Source organism: Zosterops lateralis, assembly GCF_965231275.1.
Source record: "Zosterops lateralis genome assembly, chromosome: 1".
Taxonomy (NCBI): domain Eukaryota; kingdom Metazoa; phylum Chordata; class Aves; order Passeriformes; family Zosteropidae; genus Zosterops; species Zosterops lateralis.
In genome coordinates, this window is record NC_139762.1 from 18,710,720 (window position 1) to 18,723,315 (window position 12,596).

Consider the following 12,596-nt stretch of genomic DNA (forward strand, 5'->3'; position numbering starts at 1 on the left):
CCATTTGACAGAGAGATTAGAAAATGGCATTGCAGTAACTACTATCCTTGATAGGCGTCCTACAGTGGGGAAATTCCCACCATGGACAATGTTGCCACTTTCCAGATACTGGAGGAGCTGAAGAAGTAAGAAGGGAGAAAAGAACCCTTAAAGGAACCTGGAAAATAAATTGTGATATTTTAATTTAAAATGTGACATTTTAAATATGTCTTCCCATACATCTCACAAATTTTGTTTGTGATACATGTACATGTTACATATACATACCTACTACATGTGGATGTATTTTGTCTTCTATATCACTGCTACATACTTACATACTTATAAGGGTGGAAAAAAGGAAGTATGGATGCTAAACACACATATACCCCCTTCAAGGCAAAATTATACTATAGTCTTATTCATGGAGTGGCTAAGAAATCACACATTATACGTGCACATACATGCACACACACAGCTGTGTGTATATATATATTTATACACACATACCTATGTGTATCTATATACAGTTACACAAAAACACACACAAACACACACACCAAATACTGATACGTGGGTGTGCACACAGAGACACAATTGGTAAGAAAATCCCCCTCTGAACTGTGCTATGATCATCATAGTCTTAGTGCATCTGATGAACCAGACAGTTGATAGATCACATGCCAACTAAGCAACTTTCTTACAATCAACTTGTATTATTTACTTCTGCATGTTTTCATGTGGTTTTGGTTCAGTTTATACTTTTTTATGTAAGGCTGAATGGCCGGAGTCTTCAGTATTTATACGCTCTAACAGTAGTTTTAAAGTTATTTTGTTTTAAAATTGTTAAAAAACTCATTACACACAACACATATAATACATATGTCTAATCACCAAAAAATAGAAGCAGGAGAATGATTTTTACCCTCAATAAATTAGCAAGGAAGACACATTTTAAACAAATATCAAGAGCAGTTACTGCATTCCTTCTGTAATTTATTGCCTTCAGAAAAGGCTCAAATTACAAAATGTGTAGGGTGTAATGCTGTAGGCTGTTCAAACTAGGTTTGCAGTGTCTGCAACACTGGAACTAAATATTTACATGACTCCAAAAGATCTAATCTCTGGATTTCGCCCCCCTCCCACCCCCTTTATTTAATTTGTATGCTATCTTTATCCACCACCCAGCACATTCCACACAGTCACTAAAGTTCATGGAAGAGATAAGTGGGGAGGAAAAAAAGTCAAGACTTTAAAAAGAAAGGAGTAAAACTGTTCAAAAATAAGGAATAGATCATCCTCATTAGAGCTGGTCTTGCAGCAATTTTAGCTGGATACAGATGGATTCTAACAGTGATAACACCTGGGATCTCTAGAGACCCTGTAAAAGAGAAGTTCTAGGGTTGAGTTAACAAATTACAATCTTTCCAAACCTGTAACAGTCTGATCTTCAAAGCCTCTCAAGTATGCAAAGCTTCAAAGAAGCTTGGAATTCACTAAGAAGCTTCCATAACAGAGTACAATATTTTTCCAACTCATTTTTATTCCTTATTTACAATTAATTTGCTGTTAGTGCTGAAACACCTATAAACCACTAAGGGAAACAAACTTCTACAAAAAGGCTTGCTGTCAATCATATGTTAAACCAAGAATAATGAGCACACAATTTTTTAGACCAAACTCCAAATTCTGACACTTATTGAAAAAAATTAATTATGCAATAGATGGTAGATTGCCTGAACAGATTAAACTCTTGTTATTGCACCCAAAATCAGAATCCAGAGTTAAGGAGAGATCCTTGCATGGCATTCCCTGAATTCAGAGGGTCGGCGTGTCGGCAGCCTCCACCTGCTCTGAGAGATACATCAGCGTGTCCCCTCTCCTCTGACCCTACATCTCCTGCTGGCTGCTGGAAAGCAGCTGCAGGCAGAGGCACTCCACCCTCAGGTATGCTGCTGACAGACGGATGTGGGTGTCAGAGCTCCCTGGAGGAGGCAGACAGTTATGTTTGCATTACAAAACTCAAAAATAGAAAAGAAAGCAAATGAAAGAGTAACAGAGCCAGCTAAAGCACACAGACACACTCTGCAGGTATTTTCTTTTCTCCCAGGCAGCAGTGCCAATACTGAAAGTATAACAGAAGTTAACAGCTGTTCCATATTTTCCCTTCAGCTGTGAAAAGTAGATTGAGACTCGTATACTAAGATCAAGAGTCTCACCTTCATTCCTTTTTCTGTGTTTGCTCTAAAAAAAAGGAAAAGCTCTTCAGAAATGTCAATTTCAACAAACAATTCCAAGGTAATATTGAACAGATTAATTTTGTTTCTTTGAATTTTAAGGCAACATCTGACTCACAGGCCACATCCCAAAAATCTGTTTCATACTTTGTTACATTCTCACCTTCTGTAATGAGGTAACAGTCAATTTTGTAGGAGTTATAAGGACTGTTAAACAAAAGACATGATACAAATTTGCCTTCCTTACCTGATCTCTCAGTCTCTCCTGGTGTCCCATTATTGCTGTGGCATGGTGGGGATATTTCTGTTTCAGATGCTCAAGAAAAGCCTCTCTCTTCCTGTCCATTTCTGAGGTTTGCATTCCCAGTATTTCTTTGGAACTGCGAGGGCCACCTACTGTATGTCTTCGAGGGATGTTGCGGGTGGACTTTGAATTAGAAGGAGTGTGACTGCTCGGGGTCGACAGGAGCTCTTTAGATCGGAGACATTCTGCATCGTCTAGTGATGTTACATGCAAACTGGGTTTTGCCTGGTCTGAAAAGAAACAAAAACCAAAACCAAACATAGTTTATATTATAAAAACTTAATACCAACATTCACATTAGTAGCAAAAAATGGGGAAAAAGACTGATATGAAAGCTAGGTACTTTTATAACTCTGGTAGTGCACAATGGCATGTTCTGCATCATTAGGCATATACTCATCATAGTAAGTGGCCCAGAAATAATCCCTTATATAAGCTATATCTACTTCTATCACACAATTGCAGTATTGCCTCACAGAAAAGTAAGTATCATTAAAATAGATGTTCCTTTTACATCAGCTTACCTATATGACTTGAAAAAAGATCTGACAGGGCCCTTATTCCCTGACCTCTAAGATCTACAACATGCTTTCTACAAGAAGAAACAGATTTCTTCAATTGGGTACACTTAATGGCCCCCTAACTAGTATTCTTAAGGATACAAACTGATAAAATTCTTTTGACAGAGCAGATTTTTAATACTTAATCTTTTTCTTCAGTGTGTTTTCAACATGTTCTGAAACACCTAGGAAATAATAAGAGGGTTTGGGAGCCTCTTTTTCCTGATTTGTGACTGTGGTCTGGTTTTAAATTTCACGGATCTCCCTCAGATTTTATACGTCTCAGGACAGCGGGCTGGAAAATTCTACATCATTTTTCCATAAACCATTTCTTTAGAAATAGAATAAAAGCAAGTTCTGTGTGATCTAAAAAAGGGAAAAAGAACCCCTCAGATAAATTCTACTACTTTAAAATCTACTTTAAGACCAAAGACCGCAATGACATTTGTAAAGAGATAGGCAGACATTGTGGGTATGTAAGTGCTGGCTTATCTTCAGGTAACTCTGTAACATGAACCCTCTGGTGCTCAAAAAATTGTAGACTGGAGCCTTGTTACCTAATACCTTTGAAAAAATCCCTCGCTCCTTTGTCAGCAAAGGAAGGAAAAAAAAAAACCTAACCAAAACTTGAAGTATTGAAAAGGCCTCTCCAAGTCTGATGTGGCCTTCCTCATCTTTACCAGACAGACTCAGACTCAGACGCCTCTGAGTGTTAACCCTTCCCAGCACCTCCCCAGGAGCAGGGAGCTCCTTCTTCTACCTGTTTTGAATAAATCTTAATTTCTCTCTGTCTGGCACTTTTTGCTTCAGAGCCCCTTATCCTCCCCCCAATGTTTTGCCCATGTGCTGCCATTATACAGCACTGCTGTTTGGAAACAGGCACCTACTCGTTTCTTTTTATGGTTCAGTCAGTCATTCTGACACTGTGTGTGGTAGGCACATCACTTGCCTCAGGATTTTATGCTGAGGATTTCTCAGCTTTCTGGTGTGCACTGTCAGTTGCCTGCCACATGCCATGGAACATCAAGCCCTAGTAATAAAGCAAATCTTCCATTGGTGGAGTCGCTGTTGGATGTCCCACCAATTCACATAGGGAATCCATTTCCTTGGGTTCCAAACCCAACTTGGCACTGGATGGTCCTCAAAGACTTCACATGTTTCTGTAAATTCCTTATACTGTTCAGAGGCTCCAAAATTTTCAACAATGCCCTCTTGTTTGCATGGAAACCTATCCTGATGCAGGCACAGGGGCCCAGACTGCAGGTGACACCATGGTTCGATGAGCACAGATCTGGACACAACTTTGTGAGCAGGTCTGGTTTACAGGGAAGCCTTACTCTCACACAGATTCAAAATGTCATCTGTGATCTTCATAGCACATTCTAAGACCTTCTTAGCAGCACAATCACGGTTAAACCTTTGGAGCAACAGCCTCACCTTTGTGCTCAAACACACGTGCACTCAACCTTTTCAAGCACAACTCAATTAAGAGACATCAGTCCTCTTTGCTTATTGGAAAGTCAGAGCATGAGCCACCAGGTACACTGAGGTTGTCTGAGAAAAGTGGCAAACAGGGAAGTTTTGCTTGCATAAAGCCAGCATGGCTACTCCAGATATACTCAGTGAAAACAGTTTCTGAAAGCTGCACAGTCATTCCAATGGATTTTACATGGGAGGAAAACTAGGTGGGCTGGGGCTGGCTGGAATTTACCATCTTTAATTTGTTGTGCCAAGAGCCTAGAGGTTATATCCCTTATGCTGCTAGAACAAAGGCACAGACATAAAATAAGGGATTTTCTTGGAGCTGGAGGGAGTCAGCATGTGCATGGGTGACTGAGTGCAGCAATTTGGTATAAGCCTTCAAAGCACGGTCACAGCAGCAGTTTCAATCACTGAAGTGATGGCAGGCACTTCCTCAAGAAGGCAGGTAAACCTATGCTGACAAGCACAACCCAGAACTCATGAGTGTGTATTTTGGGTCCTAAATCTCTCACAATCTTTCCCTACTCTGCACTTCAGCAATTTCAATAGTTTAAGAAAGAGCTAATTATTTGGCACATAAAGAGACGTATCAAGTAAAGTGTTTTACCACTGTTTGTTATTAGGTGAAACCTTGAAAAGGAATCAAAAATAACATAGTTTTCTTATACTGTATTAGAAAGATCAACAAATTCTCTTATTTTTTGTTCATATATTTGGAAAATTCTGCATAAATACCAATGAAAAGAAAGGAATGTAAACTATGCAAACTAATTTCTCATCTTGCCAGAAAGCTGACTTCAGCATTCAGCAAGGTCCTGATCCTGCATCATTACAGCACACAGCAGCATGACTTTCTTTGCAAACCAAATTCTGTTGTGTTTCAGTATGGGTCTTTTCTCTACTAACTGCTGAAAAAAATCTTTTGGACTACTTCCTGAATAGGGATAAGTGACTTCAGTAGCAGGGCTGAGCACTGGGCTGCTGAAACTCCCCTGCAGAACTCAAGACACATCAGTTCTACAGATGCTCTGTAGGCCACAGTGTTATAGGGAGGGAAAAGTGAGAGAGATTGTCTGGATTTTGGAGTGCTCAATAACATTGTGGGTAAACTTTCCATATCTTCCAAGTGAAGATAATAGGCCTAGCAAATCAATCTCCACAGATAACTGTGAAATGTGTGAAACATCATGTGATGGTTCCCAGATGAATGCTAAGAGTAGGAAAGGGATAAATTATTCAAGTACCCTCCTTGGGAAAGGAGCAAAGAGAAGGCAATAGAAAGCATACAGGTGTAAGATAAGCTTGTCTCCCTCCCTCATTTTCAGAAGCTAAAAGCTGAAGGTCTTTCTGTTCAATAAGCAGCAAGTCCAGAGGGCAACTAAAAGCAAGACTTGCTGATTGACAGGGAGGAATTTGGTTTTCCAAAGGCATGAGTAACTCTTACACTTGATTTGCTTCTCTAATCTAAAAACAAGTTTCAAGATTTCTTAACATCACCACCACCACCCTCTACTACAGTAAAGGCCCAGGTCTGCAGCACAGAAGGACTATGTCTAGGATTAGCAGCAAGATTATCATGAAGGATTAATGGCTCTGAGCTAGGAGAGAAATAGAAAAATAAAAAAGTCCTTTCATATGTCCTGGAATGTAATCCTTCTAAGTCACACCCTCCATGAAGTCTACAAAGGTCAGGAAAGTCACTTTGCTTCATTACTTTAAATGCTATGCAGATTTTAATAGTTCTGTTTTGCAACCCAGATGACGTGAGAAAAGAACATCTTCAGAATAATTTCAGACAGGAACAAGTGTGGACCTCACCCATACTGATACTGTGAAACTGAGCCTTGAAGCAAACTCCATTCAATACTAACATTTTTAAAAGAATATGGAATTAACAGCATGAGTCAAACCAACCTCTGTTACATTTATGTTAGCAGTAAATGTGATATTATTTGGAATTGTTCTAATTTACTTCATTGTCCTTACAATTAGCTCTCCTTCCAATGTAAATTTTGGATAGGGGCCAAAACTACTACATTTGGTTATGAGCTTTCAGCACTCAACATTTTTGGGAACCAAAGAATCAGTCTGGTCAGCCCTCTGTTTTCCTAGCTCCACATGTATCTGAGGGAGTTTCAACCAAGCCTATAGAAGAAATGTGTTACTGAAGGCTTTTTTTCCCTAGTCAGACGTTATTGAAGTGAAGATTTCTGTCCCACTAAACATAAACATACACAGAGACAGATTACTTGCAATGCTCAGTAACTTTACTTAAAAAGTAATTCAAAAGAGTACCACCCAATTAATGAACACTCAATCTCAATTAAAAAAAAAAAAAAAAAAAAAAAAAAAAAAAAAAAAAAAAAAAAAAGAGAGAGAGAGAATAGCTTTTTTTTTCCTCCTAAATTATACACTATTTGTTGGCATTACATGCCCGTAAACTTGTGGGATTTTTTTTTTTTAAACCACGTGCACTATTTGTTTCACAAAAGCAGAGTGACCCAAGTTTTCCCGAAATGCCTTTGAGGAATACAACATGCAGGAAATGGGAATGTTCACAGGTGCCCCACAAACACTGTAATAGACACAGATTAGATTAGGTGTTTGTCAGGCTACCTGAATGTTACGTTCCTTGTGGAATGGCCCATGTAGAATTCACCAGGAAATAGTTCCCCTTCACTTTGTAGGAAATAGATAGTGCAGCAGTGAAGGTATGAACGCACAGCGCGGAGCCGCCGCGGAAACCTCGCTTAGACAGTCCTGGCTTCGCTCCAAAACAAACCCCAGTGGTTTCACTCAAAGTAAACTAACCCTGTCACATCTGCCGTGGATCTCCCTGTTTTAACAGGCACTCCGAGGTAAAGATGAGCTCAAATACACTGTTACGAAGGAAGAGCTATTTCTCTGCCATAGCTGAGGCTGGCAGAGCATTTAAAGGGAAGCGGAGACGCTTTTCCCAGCGGAGCCCCGCGCCGGTCCGGCGGGTCCCGCACCCGTGACAGCCCCGCAGCTGCTCCCGGCTGCGGAGGCGCACGGAAACCTCTCCGAAGAGAAAGTTAAACTCACAAAGCTCCAGTATTAGGGAAATGTGCACAGCAGAGCCATTAGTACAAGAAAAAAAAAAAAAAAAAAAAAAAAAAAAAAAAAAAAAAAAAAAAAGCAGCAGCTTTTTTTCCCCTGCATTCTGCCTCCAGTTATATAAAAGTAGCAACGAGGGACATGCTTAAACGTAACTCCATCTTAGCCTTACTTATATCGCCGCTTACTTACCCCTCGTCTGCCTGCTGTCTGTTGGGCAAGGCAGGCACAGCTCAAGTTTCTGGCTTTCATTTTCCTCCATTGTCCCTGCCTCCCGCACGGGCTCCCCTCTCCAGGCGGGAGCGGCGGCGGATCCGCGCGGGGCTGGGGAGGGGCGGGGGCGGCGCGGGGCTCGGGGGGCGCCCCGACAGGTGACGGCCCCGCCGCCCTACCCGGCCCGCGCCCCCAACGCCATCGCGGGCCCGAGCCTCCGCTGGAATCCCAACCCGCAGCCTTTTAAATCTCTGTCATGGGACAAAAGCCTTTCCACACGGTATTTTTTTTTTTTTTTAAGCTCGTAACCACCAAGCCCACAAACATTCCTGATAAATGCTCCTCTGTCTTTTTTAGCGTCTAGTTTAAAAGTAATTCTTTATATAAACTCTTTGAGGTTTTGTTTTCAGTTGGATTCTTTCAAGCCGCTCAGAGAATGAATTGGGGAAAAATCAAGATACAGGAATTCAACTTTAGCAAAGCCAACAAAAATGAATGGTAGCAATATGTAAGCAGGGACTTGGGTTAAGAGGGATTTTGAAGCCTCAGTAGCAAAACATACAGAAACGTATAACTAATTCTTTTTTGGCAGATCAGAGGCCAGCAGCCTGCATGAAAATCGATAGATCTACCAGGCTGCAAGGCAAAAAATAGTGTGGCTGAGAAGGATGAGATCAAATCCCACAGATTCCAGCAGATGCCACGTGTTGATTTAGCAGAGAGTATCAGACTGATTTAGGCTATCCGGATCATAACACTGAGTCAGAGATGGTGGAACAAACTTAGTGTTGAGTTACAGCATCAAGACCAGAAAGTTCATCCACAGACAACTTCGGAATTACATTAAGAACAAAGCATAACTGAGATATTAATAAAAATAGGCAATTTCTCACTTAAATTCATTCTCCAACACCATGTAGCAGAATCTTGGATATCTTTTTAAACAGACCGAGCATAATATGGCCTTCTGAGTTTTCTTCAACCCTGCCTTCAATATAACATCAGCCAAATTGTTTGCAATGACCTCTCAACCACCCAGTCCAGACAGGCTAGGAAAATTCCCCTACATTTCCTTCTGCATCTCCATCTCGCAGAAGTGCCATGCTGCCTACTTAGATTATTGAACACAGAATGTTTTGTGTATATATAAATTAAGTATGGAAGCTCAAGGAGGATCACTCTCCTCATGCTCCTATCTTCCCCCTCTTTCCAGTCAAAAAAACAAACAAACAAAACATTTGCGTAAATTACAATGAACAATTGATAAATGAACAAAACTATTGTTCATTAGATCAGACATACATAATCTGTAGCACTTCAGAAATATTTATTTTCCTTTTTAACAACTAATTCTATACGGTCTTGGAACATGGCAGAAGTCCCAGAAATCTGGCATGGAAAACACAGAAAATAGAAAAATACAATTTAAACATTAGCACTGCTATTTAAGGTCTGCAGTACGGTGCTCCCAGCAGAATACTCCTATAGTTGCCCTGCAATTATAAAGAAAACAGCGTGATTTTATTTAGAATAGTGTTTTTACTGGCCCTGGGTTCCTCCTGCTCATTGTGACTGTGGACTGTTTTAGGAGAAGTGATGGCCAGCCATCCCACTTATCTGATGTTTCTTTTGTGATATGAAGGAATGTACCTTTAACACCAAGGTTTTCCAAACTCTGGACAATTGCTATGAACCTCTTGCAATTTAGATTCACAGCCAGCTGGAAGCATGACAGGGTTCTTGCAGGAATAGTGAACACTGAACATCACCAACTTCAAGAAATGTAAAGTAACTCAGAAACCTCTGATGGAAAAAGAAAGCCAGTGTGGTTGCCTGGAGCAGCATCATGAAAGCTGTACCAAGACATTATCTGTACACAGGGCCCAGAAACTGAGAGTTCAGAAACTAAGGGCATTTAAAAAGACTTTACCCTAAAATAACACAAAAGAAAGTACAAAACATACCAGCATTAAATGCCTGAAAGGAAGGAACTTTTTCAGCCTTATACAAAACCAGGGTTTGCTGTGGAGGTCAGTAGTGTTTGTACCAAGAACCTTGATAAGAACAGAATCAGTGCACTCTAGCTCCTTAGAAGGCTTTCCCTCCATGCATGGTGAGGGAAAAATATCTAGAAAATTACTCTAAGACTAATGACAACAACAACAACAACAATAATAATAATTAAAATGTAACTATCTGGTTTTAGACAGCACCTTTAGATTTTATAGCCACGAGCACAAGGCAGAGTTGATCTCTTACTTTCCCAGTCTCAGTGAGCAGCCAGGTGCCCCTCGGGGCAGTGCCAAACTGGTCTGGAGCTGCTGCTTTCATGGCCAGAGCAAGATGCTCCCACTGCTGAGACTGAGAGTAAATGGTATTGACAGTGCTGCTAAGGAGCCTGAGCAAAGCAGACACCCAAAATGTAGAGATGGTCTAAGAGAGATCATCTTATAAGAACTTCTGCAGCTGAAGAAGTAGTTTCTCAAAGAGGATTAAAGAGCATTGGCAAAGGAAGAGACTGAACATGGCACACTTCAGTACCATCAAAATCAAACCAAACCAAAGAGTCTGCCCATGAAACATAATCACCACTCAGGAAACATAATCACCTCTGCTGCTGCTCAGGACAGGGAGCAGTTGGGGCAGCAAGGTCTCAAAGCATGTCTTATTTTAAGTGAAAATTCCTTTGTCTCAAGCTGGATTTAATTTGTGTATCTAACAATGCCATTCCTTAAGATGTTACCGGAGTCTATTTAGAGAATTACTGAAACTCTTTTAGCAGCTGTAGACAGCCAGAACCATTATATTATTAGGCTCAAATAAAGAGCACCCCAGTACAGTCACCAGGATGAATCACTAACAACAAGTTAAATAAACTTGATTAACCAGTTCACAGCACGCAATCAGCTTTTGTTTATCTGTGGGATCAACAATAACAGTGGTTCCTTTTAATTACTGTGCTCAGATCTGGATCCATCAATATCAAAACAATGCACAGAGAATAACTGCCAACAGGTTATGATGTTTTAATTGTGTTTAAAATTAATGTCCCAGAGCGACTTCAACACTTCTGGATTTAGCATGGGCGTAAGAGGAACAATTAACAAATACTGGCTGCACTCAATTAGTCAAACATATTATACAATGACTCCATGTCTCTAGCAATTATTCAGAACTAAAAATCTGAGAAGCTAAATATTAATAGTTAAATCATAAGAAGTGTCTCATAATTAAAGACTTGTCTCAATGTCCATGTGAAATCCTGTAGCCACTGTGAAAAGCATCACGAATGCTCTCTGCAGGAACCAGCCCGACACTGTTTAACCCGTTCTAGTCCAGAAAAAAATATTAGACCTGGGGTGGTGAGGCAGAAGCCCGAGAGGAATTATGAGCATTCAAGTGGGTCACACTGTAGCACCTTTCCAAGCCTTTATATGGACGGAGATGGCTTGGGACTGCCCTGCAGGAGGGGAACATCATAAGGATACTCCAGCATGTCAGAAAATCTCTCCTCTGTACTCTGGGGGATCATGGGTGGCTATTCTCAACCAGCCAGTCAGATTTGAAGTGGAGAAAGGAAGTAACACCAGAGAAAGTCACTTGATTGTGATGAAGCTCAAATTTCCTCCTCGGACAGCAGAGAGCAGCTTCAGGGCTGCAGCTCATTTGAGCACATCTCCGTTCTCATTCATCCTCAACATCTTCATTGCCAAGCTGGGTGGTGGTCTCTGAATGCTCAAAATTAAAACAGACTCACTTCTGAAAGAAGAAGACTATGTTCAGATAGGATATTAGAAAGAAGATACAATAACAGCCACTAGCTTGTACAAGCAAAATGAAAAAAAATCTGAGGTCTATCAATAAGAATCCATGTAAATACATCTGGAGGCAAAGAGGCTTAATTTTTAAATTAATTGTCTATTGATTAAGTATTGCACAAAGAATTCTAGATTATTAAGATTTGGAGGGGGGCTTTATGATCATTTGGTCTCAACCCCTTCCTAAGAGATCTCAATGAAGTGGGTCCTATTTTTAATGCAAGCATAGTGGTTAAAATATTCAGTGCTTACATTAAAGGGAAACAGCTGAACTTGATATTAAAAATTACAATGACAATTCAAAACAACTTCTGTGATTACTTATCATGAAATTACCTTCCCTGTTAAACATCTGTGGAGAGTTTAAGTATTTATACTCTGTACATCCCAGTTCAGTTAAGAAGTCTTATACTTGTGAGGAAAAATTAGCCCAAGGAGTAAAATGGTAACACTCAGCTGAAGCAAAAAAGTAAATCGAGTATGAGTTTTTCTGCTCATCTTCACATCAGAATTTCATTGTGTCTTGTCAGACCTACAGGTTTCAGCTCTTCAGAAAAGTTCAGAGACTTAACAGTGGTGCCAACAGCCAGGCTTAATCACTAAAACAACTATACAGAAGAGTGACTACGAAGTTGAACATGAAATATTCAGGCAGAAGATATATTCATCCTTCCAATTCCATTACAAATATAGCTCTGGGAAGTGGCTATAATCACCTGTCACTTGGCACTGCCAAGCTGTCAGATGCTTATCTCCAAGTAGCACATCAATCTTCATGCACTCCAAAAGACATTTTTTTCAAGTTCACAACTCTCACACCTTAGATCATGTTAAATACATTATATTTTCTGTTTCCAAGTTTATTTTTTGTTTCCTTCCTCTCCCTCTAATATTTAAAATAAGCAGTAAACACTTTTGCATGCCC

General features: G+C 40.2%; 1 protein-coding gene across 8 annotated transcripts in view; it reads right to left on the reverse strand.

Annotated features, from left to right (window-relative positions):
• Positions 1-12,596, reverse strand: part of KIAA1217 — a 353,656-nt gene that overhangs the window by 165,486 nt on the left and 175,574 nt on the right. For 6 of the 8 annotated variants that reach the window (XR_014590269.1, XM_083862712.1, XM_083862709.1 and 3 more), the window contains exons 1-2: positions 7,833-8,339; positions 2,464-2,750 (exon numbers count right to left, since the gene is read on the reverse strand). Coding sequence is in view for 7 of the 8 variants with exons in the window: in XM_083862712.1 (XP_083718838.1) it covers positions 2,464-2,750; positions 7,833-7,902 (357 nt within the window). In the remaining variant the exon portion in view is untranslated. Of the gene's footprint in view, positions 1-2,463; positions 2,751-7,832; positions 8,340-12,596 lie in introns of those variants that run through there. The other 2 variants (XM_083862710.1, XM_083862713.1) reach the window with 1 other exon arrangement.